General features: G+C 41.8%; 1 protein-coding gene across 1 annotated transcript in view; it reads left to right on the forward strand.

Moving 5' to 3' along the window:
• Positions 1-3,291: 3,291 nt before the first annotated feature.
• Positions 3,292-17,900, forward strand: part of NLRP5 (NLR family pyrin domain containing 5) — a 34,124-nt gene continuing 19,515 nt past the window's right edge. The window contains exons 1-4 of the mRNA XM_082367213.1: positions 3,292-3,755; positions 6,380-6,457; positions 9,782-11,477; positions 12,824-12,991. Of these exons, the coding sequence (XP_082223339.1) occupies positions 3,467-3,755; positions 6,380-6,457; positions 9,782-11,477; positions 12,824-12,991 (2,231 nt within the window). The 5' untranslated portion in view covers positions 3,292-3,466. The remainder of the gene's footprint in view (positions 3,756-6,379; positions 6,458-9,781; positions 11,478-12,823; positions 12,992-17,900) is intronic.

Below are 17,900 nucleotides of genomic sequence, written 5' to 3' on the forward strand. Positions count from 1 at the left end.
TTTGTGTGGCAAGCTGAAATGCATTCTCTTAAATAAGCCTCCCTTGTTAATTTAGTCACTTAACCGGATAGTTGGGAGATTTTTGTTTTGTTTGTTTTATGTTTTCAATCTCCATGTATCAAGGTAGTTTTACATTAGAGTTTACATTTTATACATTTTATATAATTAGGAAATTTTCATTTAATTTTTTAAAATTTATTTTATTGAAGTAGAGTTGACTTACAATGTTGTGTTAATTTCTGCTGTGTGGCAAAGTGACTCAGTTATACACATATATTCTTTTTCATTTTCTTTTCCATTATGGTTTATCACAGGATATTGACTGTAGTTCCCTGTGCTATATAGTAAGACCTTGTTTTTTATCCATCCTATATATACTAGTTTATATCTGCTAATCCCAAACTCCCAATTCATCCCTCCCCCTTGGCAACCACAAGTCTGTTCTCTATATAATTTTCATTTAATTGTAACCTAGGAAATCTTAGTTGCTCTGTGGTTAGGAGGCAACCTTTTTAATGCGTCCTTAGAAATAAGTATTCTCACTTTTTCTGCCAAGAGGGTCAATATTTTTCCTAAATATTATACAGGAATGTTCCCGGAAGCTTATGTTCTTTCGAGGGTTCTGTTTTGAGTAATCCAGCACATAAACATTGTCTCTCCATCATCAGCAATGTTCATCTTTTTTTTCTCTTTCATAGATGAGTAATGGTAAGAATGTCTCAATTGCGGTTTGGTTTGTTTGTTTGTTTGGCGGTGCCGTGCGGGATCTTAGTTCCCCCGAGCAGGGATCGAGCCAGTGTTGCCTGCACTGGGAACGCAGTCTTAACCACTGGACGGCCAGGGAAGTCCCTCAATTGTTTTAGTAAAATGCATTTATTTCTATTAGCTTCTACAAACATGATTTTTAACAGGTGATACCTTTTAGTATTTTGAAAAAGCAAACAGTATGGGAAAATATGAAGTAAAATGTGTCCTTTCCTCGGCCCGTTAGTTCACCACCACCCACCTTGATCCATTCTATGCTCATCCCCCAAAGATAGTGTGTACACAGGGGGTGAGGGTTGTATTAAATGTCTTAGAGGCTGAGGCACCAACCTATGCTGATTACTGAGCATTTTTAAGGATGCAGAGTGCAACGTTGCCTGAATTAACCCACATGTTATTGATCAACCCCTAAATGACCTTCAGTCTTGCTATTGTGAACAAAACTATCTAATAATAATTACATTTAAATGCATTATTTCTAGAGATCATTCAGTAGTGAAAGAGGAGATTTGCCAGATTTAAGAATTATTCCTGGAGGGACTTCCCTAGTGGTCCAGTCTTTAGGGCTCGGTGATTCCACTGCAGGGGGTATGCCTTTGATCCCTGGTCTGGGAACCAAGATCCCTCTTGCCTCTTAGTGTGGCCAAAAAATTTTTTAAAAAGAATTATGCCTGGAGCATTCCTAACAAGTACAAAATATTTATGTTGTCACAGACCAGCCTTCTAACTAAGAGAAGAAATGTCTGGCACAGGTCATGAGTGTACACTATAGATACCCATAGAACAAGTTGATTTAGTGGATGGAGGTGATCAAATCTGCTCTGATGGCGAATGATGTTGAGCATCTTGTCATGTGCTTATTAGTCATCAGTGTATCTTCTTTGGGGGAATTGTCTATTCAGATCTTTTGCTTTGTCGTTAGTTATTTATCCTTTTATTAGGAGGTTTTGTTACAGGGAAGAGCCAAATCTGACTACGTGTTTGATCTGTTTCTTTTACTTTAACCTTTGCTTCCTGTTGCCTTTGTTCACTAAAAGGATACTATCTATACATAATGGCCTGCCTCGGGGCACACTGCCCCTCTGCCTGAAGGTTAAACCAAAGTGCCTTTGTTCAGGGAAACATCCGGACCCCGTTCCACCTGTGGATGGCTGCAAGAAAGAAGAAATTAACACATCCCCTCCCCGAGGCTGGCCATTCCAGGAGATATTTGCAAACCTTATGGCCTTTTTTACTTTACTTCCTCATCTCCTCCCCCTCTCCGTTCTATAAAAGAAGCTGGCATCCAAACCCTGATAAGACGGTTATTTGGAGACTTTAGTCTGACATCTTCTCAGTCTGCCGGCTTTCCGAATAAAGTCGTATTCCCGCCTCAACACTTAGTCTCCAATTTATTGGCCTGTCGTGCGGCGAGCAGAGCGAGCTTGGACTTGAGAGCAGTTTTATATTTTCTAGATACAAGTTCCAGATCAGATATTTTCAGATATTTATCAGTATACTTTTTTTTTAAAGTAGTACCTTCCTTCATCTACCTTTAAATTTATTTATTTTATTTATTTATTTTATTTATTTTTGGCTGTGTTGGGTCTTTGTTGCTGCACATGGGCTTTCTCTAGTTGCAACGAACAGGGGCTACTCTTCGTTGGGGTGCACGGGCTTCTCATTGCGGTGGCTTCTACTTGTTGTGGAGCAGCGGCTCTAGGCACGCAGGCTTCAGTAGTTGTGGCTAGCTGGCTCTAGAACATAGGCTCAGTAGTTGTGGCACACGGGCTCAGTTGCTCCGCGGCATGTGGGATCTTCCCGGACCAGGGCTTGAACCCGTGTCCCCTGCATTGGCAGGTGGATTCTTAACCACTGCTCCGCCAGGGAAGCCCTATTGATAGACTTTTATACCAAAAATCTTTACTGTGTTTGTATAACTGAATGTTATATTAACAGGCGCAACCGGAATCAACTGATCTAAAAACTGTGTGACTGATTTTCATTAAGTGCTGGGAACCTATTTGCTAATTCCCTTGAGTCTAGCCTGTTAGCCAAGATCATTCACTGGCAAGTGTTTTCAATCTTACTCTGTGCCAGATGCTATTTCAGGAACTAGGGATACAGGCAGTAAAATATCCCAGAGCTTATATTCTGGTAACAAGATAGATACCGTGTCAAGTAATTAATAAGTCGATGAAGAATTGTTACCTGTTAATTGGGCTTCTCTCAGTATCTTTCACAAAAGGAAGAGAGGGCTTCCCTGGTGGCGCAGTGGTTGAGAATCTGCCTGCCAATGCAGGGGACACAGGTTCGAGCCCTGGTCTGGGAAGATCCCACATGCCGCGGAGCAACTGGGCCCATGAGACACAACTGCTGAGCCTGCGCGTCTGGAGCCTGTGCTCCGCAACAAGAGAGGCCGCGATAGTGAGAGGCCCGCGCACCGCGATGAGGAGTGGCCCCTGCTTGCCACAACCAGAGCAAGCCCTCGCACAGAAACGAAGACCCAACACAGCCAAAAATAAATAATTAATTAATTTTAAAAAAAGAATAGAGAATGTCTTTCCATCTGGTGAGTCAATTGAGGCTGGTTGTACAAACTTGAGAATTTGATGCAAGGTTCTCTTTTGAATCGTGTCACTTTTCCAACAGGTCCCATTTGCTTCGTTTACCAAAGAATCTACTTTTCCATCAAAACCTGAGCTCTCAGCCTTGCGTTAAGATGGGAGAAGCCAAATTATCCTCTTTTTCCAACTATGGACTGCAATGGTGTTTCAAGCAGCTACACAAAGAAGAGTTGCAGATATTTAAGGCATTACTAAAGGAAAGCGCTTCGGAACCGGCAACCTGCTCTTTTCCACTGGTTGAAGTGGATAATGCCGATTCGGAACGGCTCACCTCCCTCCTGCATGAGCATTATAAAGAATCTTTTGCCTGGAAGATATCCATTGACATCTTTGAAAAGATGAGCCTCTCAGCCCTCTCAGAGATGGCCAGGGATGAGATGAAAAGTGAGTAAGACAGATTTGGGGCAGATCTAGGGGTAGGAGAAAAGGGAGGTGACCTCAGGTTCCCATGGGAATGGGAAAGGTATCATTGTTCTCTCAGGGGGTCCACCTCTACAGCGTGAATCTGAACTAGGAGAGCTAACTAAATCATTGGTCAACCTCGCTGGCTGGAAGCTAGAGTCATCTCCAGCCTGTGAAACAATGAAGGAGAAGACATGGGTAGATAAACCCTCTATCTGGACAGAATTTGGTCAAAGTTAGTAGATGGGATTTGTAGTCAGAAGTGCGTAGCTCTGGTGCCACCACAAGTATGACTTCTGGCAAATTTTCTCCTACTCTGACCCTTGGATTCCACATGTGGGAACAGTAACTGATGCTTATCTGTGCTGTTGCAAAGGTTCCATAAGATAATGTATAGAAAGTGGTTAACAAAGCTTCACTTGTTTTTTGAGAACACTAATGGCTGTACAATGGGCATCTCCTTTATTTCTTGCCCCAGACTGAGGGACTAAGGTTCAAGGAACTTCTCTAAGGACTGACCTTCCTCAGAATGTTGGTGCCCATATTATAGCAACGTACTTAGATCAAATTGTGTAGTTATCTTAAGGTATTTAGGAGAAAGGTAGTAGAAAAAAAATAGCTCTCCTTCATCAGGAGGAATTGTCTCCTCAACTGTGGACAAAAGCCTAACGAAGAGCCCCAAGTGTAAGCAGTCAGATTGGCCCTAAAGAGTTACAGGTATTACATGCCTATATGTAGCTCATCAGCTGTAGCTGCAAAGGACTTGAACAGAAGCTATTCCTTCGGAGCCGCAAAAAAGCCCTGGGTGGAAAACATATTAGTATTATTCACAGGAAATAAGGGTTATAAAATTAAAATAATAGTTGGTGTTTACCAATCAGTACCCCAGTCTAAATACTATGTTGAAGCTGTCATGTGCCCTGCTGTTGATTTTCAAACCCACCCAAAAAATAGGTTCCCCATGACAGAAGTTAAAATAGAGATTCTACCAAGTTACACAAGTTGACCAAGTTCATGATCTAATATGTGACAAAAATTACTTAACATTCATTTTGCGTATCTTTAAATTCTCATGTATCATGTGCCAGAGATTTATAGCTTGCAATGCAATAGGGAAGAGGGATACGTGGGCAATTTTTTAAATGGATGGTGTAGAAAAATATGTGAAGACTAGAATCACTTCCTAGAAGAACTAAGGTTTAGGCTGAGACAAAAATGAAGAAAAGGAATTAGCCGAGCTAATTGGGTAGAGAAGAACATTCTGAGCAAAAGAGAGCAACATTATGAAGTCTTTAACAAAGAAAGAGGTTGGATAGACCATGAAGCGTTGGAGAGGATATGGCAGGAGATGAAGATAAAAAGATGGTCTAGAAGTCAGACAGCATCTTGAAAATAATTTTAATAGCAAAGCATAAGCAATTAAATAGTTTTAAAGGGGTAGGGGTAGAAATAATCAAACTGGCATTTCAACATTGTTTCTGAAGTGAGTGGTCTGGAAAGAGTCATGAGTAGACGTGGGGAGACCAGTTAGGAGTCCATTCTGGCATCCCATGGGAGAAATAAAGGCGGCTTGGACTAGGGTGATGATGGCAGTTAAAGAAAAAGTAGAAATGGAATTGGAAGATATTTTGGAAGCAGACACAACAGTTTTTGAGGACTAAATGCAGAGAGAGAATATGGTATCAAGCATGGTACCCAAGCTTCTGGCATGAGCAACGGGGTGGATGGGGTTCCATTGTCTCATCCCAGGAAATACTGGAAGAGCTGTTTTGCAGCAAGTAGATGGGGGAGGGGGAGGGAGGAGTGGTCAATGTTAGAGCTCATGAGTTGAGGGTACCTCTATTTGGAGAACTCACAGGCATCTGAGTAGTTAACTATTCTGACATTCGAGAGAGGTGTTAAGATGACTCTTGACGATTAACTCTTTTTTTTTTAATTTATTAATTAATTTATTTATTTTGGCTGCCTTGGGTTTTCGTTGCTGCACGCGGGCTTTCTCTAGTTTCAGCGAGTGGGGGCTGCTCTTCGTTGTGGTGTGCGGGCTTCTCATCACGGTGGCTTCTCTTGTTGCAGAGCATGGGCTCTAGGCACGTGGGCTTCAGTAGTTGTGGCACGTGGGCTCAGTAGTTGTGGCTTGCGGGCTCTAGAGCACAGGCTCAGTAGTTCTGGCACATGGGCTTAGTTGCTCCGCGGCATGTGGGATTTTCCTGGACCAGGGCTCAAACCCATGTCCCTGCATTGGCAGGTGGATTCTTAACCACTGAGCCACCAGGGAAGCCCTTGATGATTAACTCTTAATAACCATAATATACTGTCTTATTATATGACCTACCCAGGATCATACAGCAAAAATGGGACTGAAATGTACATTTATGTGCTCAAAATCAGACACTCTTTACTGTAAATCTCTGCTGCTTCACCGTGCTGGTGGTATTTGAGGGTCTGTCTCCATTTTCCTCATTTCAGACTAGTCATGGAATAAACTGTGAGATCCTGAGACTAGCCTTCGTTGCCCTCAGTAATTTGGGCAGAGGATGTGCTCACCCCTGATTTGGGGAATTGCCATGACTTTATTGAGACATTATCTCATCTACTCTCTATTGCAGAATATTTACTGGCTGAAATACCAGAACATTCTACACCAACAAAGACGGACCAAGGTCCAAGCATGGAAGAAGTACCAAGTTAGTGGGGGAGAGGGGGGTGGAAAATGGATGTGTATGAATGATGCTGCTATTAACATTTATGTATAAGGAAATTATCATGGAAAAATATTTATTGAGCTCTAAGATAGTAATATCTCAGTAAGATATGGGGTAGATATATCTAGTAGAATTTGGTGTTGAGGCTTTCAGAAAAACAGAGGTTCAGGAATTGCTCCCACCTTTCTGTTTAGACAACCTGGTGGATGGTGATGTTGAAAGTCAATGATTTTTTTCAAAAATATTTATTGATTGTTTGACTGATTTGGCTGCACAGGGTCTTGGTTGCGGCACATGGGATCTTCGTTGCCGCGTTCAGGATCTTAGTTGCAGCATGTGAACTCTTAGTTGCGGCATGGCATGTGGGATCTTAGTTCCCCGACCAGGGATTGAACCTGGGCCCCCTGCATTTGGGAGTGCGGAGTCTCAGCCACTGGACCACCAGGGAAGTCCCGAAAGCCAATGAAGTAAATTTCAAACTCTGAAATCACTTCAAGCTGAGCTTTTATTCCATCTGTACAACATAACTTATGTTGGCAGGTATGGGTTACTTTAATCATTCCTTGGACAAATATTTGAAAACCTAATAGCTGCCAGTATTGTCCATTTTCAGTTGGAATGGGTAGTAACAAATACCAACAATGACGACATTTCTAGAATACTTGCCGTGGGCCGGGCGCTGTTCTCACATTTTGTGATTATGTCGTGGGATCCTAAACCCATCTCATAAGGGAGGTATTAATATCCCCATTTTATTGATGAAAAACTGCCATAGAGTGATGATGTGGGGCTAAAATTAGATTTCTGTATAAGGGAATGAGCCAAATATCTGTTCCAAAGTAAGTTCAGAAATAGAAGCTTCCTTCTAATTATCATTTACAGGAAACTTAGCAGAAGGAGTAAGTTTTTGGTTAGAGGTAAAAGCTGAAATGAGTTTTTGGTGCATTGAATTTGAGGTCCCTTTAAGGTAGGGAGTTAGACATATGATCCTGGATTTTTAGGGAAGAAATCAGCACTAGAGAGCAATATTTGGAACTCTTAAGTACAGACATGATCATTAAATCCATAGGAGAAGAAAAGGAGTCTCCCGCCGACCTCTAGTATTCCCTTTGGTAACCATAAGTTTGTTGTCTATGTCTGTGAGTCTATTCGTTTTGCAAATAAGTTCATTTGTATCATTTTTTAGATTCCACATATAAGTGATATCATATGATATTTGTCTTTGACTTACTTCACTTAATATGATAAACTCCAGGTCCATTCATGTTGCTGCAAATGGCATTATTTCATTTTTTTAATGGCTGAGTAATATTCCATTGTATATATACACAACACTGTATATAAAATAGGTAAACAACAAGTACCTACTGTATAGCACAGGGAACTATATTCAATATCTTATAATAAACCATAATGGAAAATAATCTGAAAAAGAATATGTGTTTATATATACTCATAAATATATATAAATAAATATAGATATATACAAGTATTTATATAAATATATATAAACTGAATCACATTGCTATATAGTTCAAAATAACACAACATTGTAAATTAACTGTACTTCAATTTTAAAAAAAAGAAGAAAAAGAAAAAGCTGAGGAAGAGGCAAAGAAGGGTTGAATTCAACTGCAGCCTATCTTTCTGGGGTTCCTCTACCTCCACAAAAACCTACAACCCAGGAGCACAGTCTGTCCTTTTGATGGAAGATAATACGTCAGTGTGACCTCAGCAAATGGACCTTGTTCAGATCTCAGAGGGTCTGCTGCTTGTGGGTTTAACACAGATCTGTTCATGACCTTCCTGATGCAGAACAATGAAGTTTAAGATTTAGAACTTTTGTATAGAGAGTTTATGTAAGGCTAGTCACTGTCTCATGTGCTTGTATAGAGAGAGTCTTGCTGTCTTTTTTTTTTTAAGATAATGGTAGTACCAGCAAACGTAAGGGACCGGATAGGAATTTTAAATTTTTTTTTGATTTTTATTTTATATTGGCGTATGGTTGATTTACAGTGTTGTGTTTCATTTCAGGTGTAGAGCAAAGTGATTCAGTAACACATATATATCTCTTCTTTTTCAGATTCTTTTCCCATATAGGTTATTACAGAGTATTGAGTAGAGTTCCCTGTGCTATACAGTAGGTCCTTATCAGTTACCTATTTTATATATAGTAGTGTGTATATTCTTCTCCCTCCCTCCCCCCCCCATTTCCCCTTTTGGTAACCATAAGTTTCTTTTCTAAGTCTGTGAGTCTCCTTCTGTTTTGTAAGGAAGTTCATTTGTATCCATTCTTCGATTCCACCTATAAGTGATATCGTATGATACTTGTCTTTCTCTGTCCCACTTACTTCACTTAGTATGATCATCTAATTTTTTATGTTAGTGCATACCTATTGGATGTCAGAGACTGTTAAAGAGGCTACAGGTATGGAGGTAAAATGACAAGGTATTTTTCTCATGGAGCTCACCTTGGAAGCTGGGAGCTAGATGATTAAACGCATAAAAGAGTTGCCATTTATGAGAAATGTTGGGAATAAAATAAAGAGGGTAAGGTTGAAAGAATTACGTTTTGTAATGATAATAGTGACCATTGCTCATCTTTGCCAAGCCCTGTGCCGATAAATATCGAATGCACTTTTTGTTCCTTAAATATTTGTCACAGCCCTTGAAGAGGATGTCCATCTCATCTTATAGGTGAGGAAATGGAGGTCCAGAAAATGAGGCAACTTGTTCCAAATCACAGACACTATAGAGCTTCGAGTTCCAGGCAGGACCGGTGTAACTTCAAAGGCTGCGCTTACCTCCTCCTAAAGAGCAGGGTCCCCTGTCACATGGAGCTGTTTCTCCACAGTAGCCCGGGGCTCCTGGGCCAGAACTGAATGTGCCCGCCCACCCCGAGGTCTGGAACGCAGGGCCACGCACACACCCTCAGCTCCCCCAAGCTCGTCTGTCTTTCAGAGACCACATAGGCATGTTCAGTGTAGATTATTCAGTGAATACGTAGTTGCGTGTCCACAGGGCACCAGGCACTGTTACAAATACTGAAGATACAGTAGCAAGTAGCAAAGTCCCTGTGCAGAATCCATTGTGGGAGACAGACAATAAGCAAACAAAAATGTAACCTATCGGGTATGAAGTCCTGGAAAGAAAAATCAGGTTAAAGGGACACAGAGCTATTTTGCAGAACATCCGTAAGCTTTGAGGAAGTGATCTTCGTACGAGGGACAGAGCTTGTTATATGTACGTTGCTAGGAAGAAACAAAAGACCCACAGCTGTAAGCTGTCTGACTTAAGATCCACTAGGTCTGCGGTTTTTGTTTCGCTTTTTTGCTAGTTTTTTACTAAAATCCAGACTTCCTTCAAACTCTCCATCTCGTTCTTCTTCTCTCCTGTCCGACTCAGGCCACAGAGATGACCAACAGGGCTATAAGAGTCACGTGATGAGGAAGTTCTCCACGAAGCGGGATGCACACCACAGCTTTGAAAAATTTGCCTCTGACTGTCCAGATGCGCACGTGTTGTTGGGGGCTTTTAATCCAGACCAGGGGGGCTTCCGGCCTCTCACTGTGGTTCTACACGGAAAGGCGGGAATCGGGAAATCGGCTCTGGCCAGAAGGATCCTGCTGTTCTGGGCACAAGGTGAGCTCTACCAGGGCATGTTCTCCTATGTCTTTTTCCTCCGCGCCAGAGAGGTACAGTGGACGAGGGAGTGCAGCTTTGCAGAGTTAATCTCCAGGCAGTGGCCAGACACCCAGGTCCAGGTGGAGGAGATCCTGTCCCAACCAGAAAGGCTCTTGTTTGTGGTTGACGGATTTGAGGACCTGGACCTCGCCTTCAAAGACGATGATTCAAATCTCTCTGGAGACTGGGCGGAGAAGCAGCCTGTGTCTGTCTTGATGCACAGTCTTCTGAAGAAAGTCTTGCTCCCTGAGTCTTCCCTGATCATCACCGTCCGAGACTCAGGCTTAGAAAAGCTCCAATCCGTGCTCCTGTCTCCCCATTACCTGTTGGTTCGGGGACTCTCGGTGGAAAAAAGGATGCAGTTGCTTCTTGAGCATGTGAAGCACGAACATCAAAAGACGCAAGCCTTGCGTTCAGTGGTGGGCAACCATGAGGTGTGTGACAAGTGCCAGGTGTCCGTCGTGTGCTCTCTGGTCTGTGAGGCTCTCAATCTGCAAGAGACACCAGGAAAGAGCCTTTCCATCGCTTGCCAGACTCTCACGGGCTTGTATGCCTCATTCGTGTTCCATCAGCTCGCTCCAAAAGATGCAGTCAGGCGCTGTCTGCGTCAGGAAGAGAGAGTCACCTTGAAGGGCTTGTGCCGGATGGCTGCGGAAGGCGTGTGGAATACGAAGTTCGTGTTTTACGGCGATGACCTGGGCGTGCACGGACTGAAGGAGCCTGAGCTCTCCGCCCTGTTTCACACAAGCGTCCTTCTCCAAGGCAGCCGCTGGGGAGAGTGTTACATGTTCTTACACCTCAGCCTCCAGGAGTTCTTCGCTGCCTTGTACTATGTCCTGGAAGGATTGGAAGGAGAGGGGGACCCCTACCCTCTGTTCACTGAGAATGTAAAGAGTTTGATGGAACTCAAGCAAATCGACTTCAACGTCCACTTGGTCCAGATGAAGAGGTTCTTGTTTGGCCTCATGAGCAAAGAGGTGATGGGGGCGCTGGGAACCCTCCTGGGATGTCCTGTCCCGCTGGTGGCAAAGCAGAGGCTTCTGCACTGGATCTCTTTGTTGGGTCAACACGCCAACACCACTGCCCCGCTAGACTTCCTTGACGCCTTCTACTGTCTTTTTGAGACGCAGGATGACGAGTTTGTTCGCTCGGCATTGAACGGCTTCCAAGAAGTGTGGCTTCCGCTGAACCAGCCAGTGGACTTAATAGTGTCTTCTTTCTGTTTCCGGCATTGCCAGTATTTACGGAAAATTCGGTTGGATGTCAGAGAGGTCCCAAAGGATGAATTTGCTGAGGCATGGCCCAGCATTCCCCAAGGGTGAGTACCTTACCTCTGCAATTTTGGTGTTTTTTTCTTTCCATCTTTGGAAGGGGGGCTATAATTGACAAATGAAAATTGCATATATTTAAGATGTATGACTTGGTGTTTTGATATACCTGAAATAATCATCACCATCAAGCGAATTAGCATACCCATTACCTTATATAGTTATCATTTTCTTTGTGTGTGTGTGTGTGTGTGTGTGTGTGTGTGTGTGGTAAAACCACTTAAGACTACCTACTATCCCTAGGCACATCGTTGTACATTAGCTCTCCAGAATGTATTTATCCTGCATAAGTGAAACTTTGTACCCTTTGGCCACCATCTCCCCATTTCCCCCACCCCCAACCCCAGGCAACCACCACTCTACATTCTGCTTCTATGAATTCGACTATTTTAGAATCTCCATGTAAGGGAGATCATGCATGTCTCTCTGTTACTGCTTTTTTCCCTTAGCATAATATCCTCTAGCTTCATCCCAGTTGTTGCAAATGGCGGGACTTCCTTCTCTTTTAAGGCTGAATGATATTCCATTTTGTGTGTGTACCACATTTTCTTTATCCACTGATGGACACTTAGGTTGTTTCCATGTCTTGGCTATTGTGACTAATGGAGTACAAATATCTCTTTGGGTTCCTGGTTTCAATTCTTTGATATACCCCCCAGAAGTGGGATTGCTGGATCATGTGGTAGTTCTATTTTTTTTTAATTTTTTATTTATTATTTATTTATTATTTTTATTTTTGGCTGTGTTGGGTCTTCGTTTCTGTGCGAGGGCTTTCTCTAGTTGCGGCAAGCGGGGGCCACTCTTCATCGCGGTGCGCGGGCCTCTCACTATCGCGGCCTCTCTCGTTGCGGAGCACAGGCTCCAGACGCGCAGGCTCAGTAGTTGTGGCTCACGGGCCCAGTCGCTCCACGGCATGTGGGATCTTCCAGACCAGGGCTCGAACCCGTGTCCCCTGCATTGGCAGGCAGATTCTCAACCACTGCGCCACCAGGGAAGCCCTGGTAGTTCTATTTTTAATCTGGGGGAGGAAACTCCATACTGTTTTCAGTAGTGGCTGCACCCTCTGACGTTCAAGGGGGAGCTAGAATTTAAGCACAAATCTTATTCGAGAGCTGGAGGTGTGCCCCGTGGGTGTCGAAATATTCAGGAGGCAGGTGGTTATGAGAGCACTTCTCCAGAGCATGAGCTGAGATCTGGTACACTGGCCTCAGAGCCTCTAAAACCATCCCTGTCCCGCCCTAATACACTGGTTTCTCTCCCCGGGCATTTTTGGGCCAGTTGTTCATGTCAAAATCCATCCTGTGGAAGCAAATGCTTATTTCCTTCTCCAACACAGCCTGCAGATCAGGACGCGTAATGAACACTGGGAACACCTCTGCTCTGTGCTCAGCACCCACCCCAGCCTACGACAGCTCGACCTGAGCGGCAGCGTCTTGAGTGAAGAGGCCATGAAGACCCTCTGCATCAAGCTGAGGCAGCCAACCTGTAAAATACAGAATCTGATGTAAGGCTTCCCAGCCCCTGTACATGCCCCTTTGCCTGGCTGTGTCATGGCTCTCCTCTCCCACCTACTGAGGAAGACCAATCTATAAAATGTATTCGGAGGGAATAAGGGCCATGGAAGGTATAGGAACCAAGTTCCCAAAAGCACAGGATGGGGAATGACTAAAGACCTTGTGAAGGGATTACTAAGGTGGGTTCATTTACTCAGGGTCTTGAAGGATGAATAGGAGTTGGTTAGTGGGGGAAAAGTGAGGGAGGCTCATTTCAGTAAATGGTAGAGCATGAGGCAATAGCAAGATCAAAGTGCATGATCTGTGAGAGCCTTTAAATCAGTCCTTAATGCTTTTAGGCTAATAAGGTAACAAATATTTAAATACCTAATATATTGCATTGGCCCAAAAGTTCGTTCGGGTTTTTCCATAACACCTTACGGAAAAACCCAAATGAACTTTTTGGGCCAACCCAATAAGTTCCTGGGTCTGTTGGAGACGCCAGGGTACTTACCAGACACCTAGAGCAGGAAATGAAGGGCTTGTTCTACTTCAACAAAGGTTCTATTTCTACTTTTCCCTCCAGGACCAAGTGAAGCACACGTGACACTCAAGACTAGACCAAGTCAAGTTCTTGGCTGCAAACATTTTCCTCTCCTGGCCACTTCTATCTCTTCCCGAATTAGTTTCCTTAAACTGGACTGAGCCAAGGAGCTTGGTGATCCCAGAATAAGGAATAATGCTTTGTTCACCTTAAGTTCTACACCAAACTTGATTTCTCTGTCAGCTGTTATCTTAACTGTTTTTCCCTTGGGAATCCCTCCCACTAGCTGCCCCTGTGTTAAGCTCTTGTTACACCCTGTCACTTGCTTTAATCCATGTCATCCATATATACACTACCAAATGTAAAATAGATAGCTAGTGGGAAGCAGCCGCATAGCACAGGGAGGTCAGCTCGGGTGCTTTGTGACCACCTAGAGGGGTGGGATAGGGAGGGTGGGAGGGAGACGCAAGAGGGAGGAGATATGGGGATATATGTATATGCATAGCTGATTCACTTTGTTATACAGCAGAAACTAACACACCATTGTAGAGCAATTATACTCCAATAAAGATGTTAAAAAAAAACAGTAACTCTAAAAAAAACAAAAAAATCCATGTCATCACTGTATTTGTCATTTAACCCTGATACATGGTAATGGTAAAGAGATTCAGGAAGTACAAAGGATTTTCAGTAAGTCCCTTGATGCCTCTTCAGCTTCCTGTTTGCCTAATTACTTTCACATATTCTTAAAAATTTTCCATGCAATTATAAATATATAGTGGCATATGAAGTTTTTAATCCAAATGATATCACATTGCACAGTCTGACATTTGACTTTTTTCTTCAACTTGAACTTGGCTAGATATCTGTAGCTCTATTCTTAATGAACTATAACATATTTCATTCTTTTTTTATAAATTTTTTGGAGTATAGTTGATTTACAATGTTGTGTTAGTTTCTGCTGCATAGCAAAGTGAATTAGCTATACATATACATACATCCATTCTTTTTTAGATTCTATTCCCATATAGGTCATTACAGAGTACTGAGTAGAGTTCTCTGTGCTATACCGTAGGTCCTTATTAGTTATCTATTTTATATATAGTAGTGTGTATATATCAATCCCAATCTCCCAGTTTAGCCCTTCCCCACCCTTTCCCCCTTGGTAATCATAAGTCTGTTTTCTACATCTGTGATTCTATTTGTTTTGTAGATAGGTTCATTTGTACCATTTTTTTTAGATCCCACATAGTGATATCATATGATACTTGTCTTTCTCTGTCTGACTTCTCTTAGTATGATAATCCCTAGGTTCATCCATATTGCTGAAAACAGCATTAGTTTGTTCTTTTTATGGCTGAGTAGTATTCCATTGTATATATGTACCACATCTTCTTTATCCATTCATCTGTTGATGGACACTTAGGTTGCTTCCATGTCTTGGCTACTGTAAATAGTGCTGCAGTGAACATTGGGGTGCATGTATCTTTTTGAATTATGGTTTTCTCTGGATATATGCCCAGGAGTGGGATTGCTGGATCATATGGTAGCTCTATTTTTAGCTTTCTTATGCATAACTCTTTTGCCTCTTTTGAACGTCTTCCCTGATAGGTTAAGCTCCATAGGGCACAGAATATTAGCATTGTTTAATATGCTCTTCCCAGTGCCTGATGCGTCATAGTACTCAAGTATTTGCTCCTTTAAAATAAAATACTTTTGACCTTTGAACAATGCAGGAATTGTTTTGACCCTTGAACAATGCCAAGCCCTGGCCCCATGCAGTCAGAAATCCAAACATAACTTTTGACTCCCCAAAAACTTAACCACTAATAGTCTACTGTTGACCAGAAGCCTTACCAATAACATAGTCAATTAATACATATTTATATATGTATTATATACCGTAGTCTTACAATAAAGTAAGCTAGAGAAAAGAAAATGTTATTAGGAAAATCATAAGGAAGAGAAAGTACATTTTTACAGTACTGTATTTATTGATACTATAAATTGACATTGTCTATAAGGGGGAATCATTTGTCAGTATCTCCATCAATATTATATGATACAAAATACTTTAGATGTTATATGTATAACGTACATATGTGTATATACATACATGTAACGGTGGACATCAAAAATGAAAATATAATGTGAAAGAAATTCATATTTATTTACAGGTGTAATGATTCATGCATAGATAATGAAGAAGCAGCAATAAGATTGCTTTATAGTAGCCTGGCCTGTACACTAATGAATGAATCATTATAAAATTTTTATGGCATCCATATTACAATCATACTCATAATACAATATTGGAAACATTGTTACATTTTTTAAAAACCACTTACCTGTGACGATCAGCTGATACAGTTTCTACAACTATGAGAGAGAAAGGCAGACTGTACAGTAATGCAATTCTTTGAAAGCAAAGTTATGAAACAGTGAGAAAACAAACACATTATTAATTTTATACTGAATATCACTCACCTTATTCCTGTGTAATGATAGGCTATCCACTTCAATACAAGTTTTGCACACAATGTTCTACATATATATTTTTATATATTTATTGAAAAAAAAATCCATGTATAAGTGGCCTCATGCAGTTTAAATCCATGTTATTTGAGGGGCAATTGTAAATGCAAATAATGAGAGATCAGAGTTGAAATGGAAGAAAGAGCAAGAAGGAAAAATTAGGATACAACCAAATGTCACCCAAATGTCTAACTAGTGTTTTCTTTCCTCTTCTGTAGATTTACAGGTGCCCAGATTACCCTTGGTCTCCGTCACCTCTGGCTAACTCTTATCAACCGAAATATTAAATACCTGGGCTTGGAAAGCACTCACCTGAAGGATAGAGATGTTATGATGGCATGTGAAGCAGTAAAGCACCCAAACTGTTTGCTGGAGTCTCTGAGGTAAATCCTGGGTATGGTTTTTGCTTTTGGGGCTTTTCAGGGCTTTATTGTTTTTACTTTTTATTTTGAAATAATCATTCACAGAAAGCTGCTAAAATATTATAGAGAATCAGGAGTCTGGATAAGGTTGGTGGTGATAGCTGCGCAACAGTGTGTATATAATTAGTGCCACTGAATTGTACACTGAGAAGCTAAGATGGTAAATTTTGTGTTACTTTTTTCTTGTGGTGAAATGTACATAACTTTCAATTTTTTTTCTGGCAAAAACCAATTTTATTTAGGCTGTTAAAACATTTTTTATTGTGGTAACATTGACTTGTATATATGAAACTTATATAACATTATAACATTATATTTCTTTTTTAATTAATTAATTAATTAATTTATTTATTTTTGGCTGTGTTGGGTCCTCGCTGCTGCGCATAGGCTTTCTCTAGTTGCGGCGAGCAGGGGCCACTCTTTGTTGCAGTGCACAGGCTTCTCCTTGTGGTGGCTTCTCTTGTTGCGGAGCACGGGCTCTAGGCGCACGGGCTTCAGTAGTTGTGGCACACGGGCTCAGTAGTTGTGGCTCTTGGGCTCTAGAGCACAGGCTCAGTAGTTGTGGCTCATGGGTTTAGCTGCTCCACAACATGTGGGATCTTCCCGGACCAGGGCTCGAACCCTCGTCTCCTGCGTTGGCAGGCAGATTACTAACCACTGTGCCACCAGGGAAGTCCCCAACATTATATTTCTACTTCCATCTACACTTCAGTATGCTCACCACCAAAAATTTGTTTTCTATCCGTCACTATGCAGTAGACCTCCCTCACCATCCTGTAACCACTACACTGTTCTCTGTATCGACATGTTTGTTTTGATTTGGTTTGTTCATTTATTTGGGGGTTTTCTTTATCAGTTTTTTAGATTCCACATTATGAGTGCAATCATACGGTATTTGTCTTTCTCCGTCTTATTTCACTTAACACAAATTGAACTTGAGGGTATTATGTTGTCACAAATGGCAAGATTTCATCCTTTCTGTGGCTGAGAAGTATCCCCTTGTGTGTGTGTGTGTGTGTATACACACACAGTCAGGTTTTCCATCTCTGTAATTTTTCATTCAACAGCACTATATGAATGGAACCATACAGTATGTCATTGCCTGAGATGGGCTTCTTTCAATCTGTAAATGCCCTTGAGATCCGTCCAAGCTGTTCCGTATATCAACAGTGTGTTCCTTTTTATTACTGAGAACCGTTCGGTGATACAGATGTGCACAGTTAGTGTAGCCATTCACCAATTCAGGGACATTTTGGTCATTTCCAGTTTGGAGTTCTTACCACAGTTTTGTAATTCCTGGGCATGTGTCTTGCCAATTAGATTAGCTGGAACTAAAGACCACTACTCCTTGGTGCTTTTGGCGTATTTTGAGACAGATGAGCACGAGGTCTGCTCAGCTTTGTTGACTGACACACCGCA

The sequence above is a fragment of the Balaenoptera borealis genome, assembly GCF_965194805.1.
Source record: "Balaenoptera borealis genome assembly, chromosome: 19".
NCBI lineage: Eukaryota > Metazoa > Chordata > Mammalia > Artiodactyla > Balaenopteridae > Balaenoptera > Balaenoptera borealis.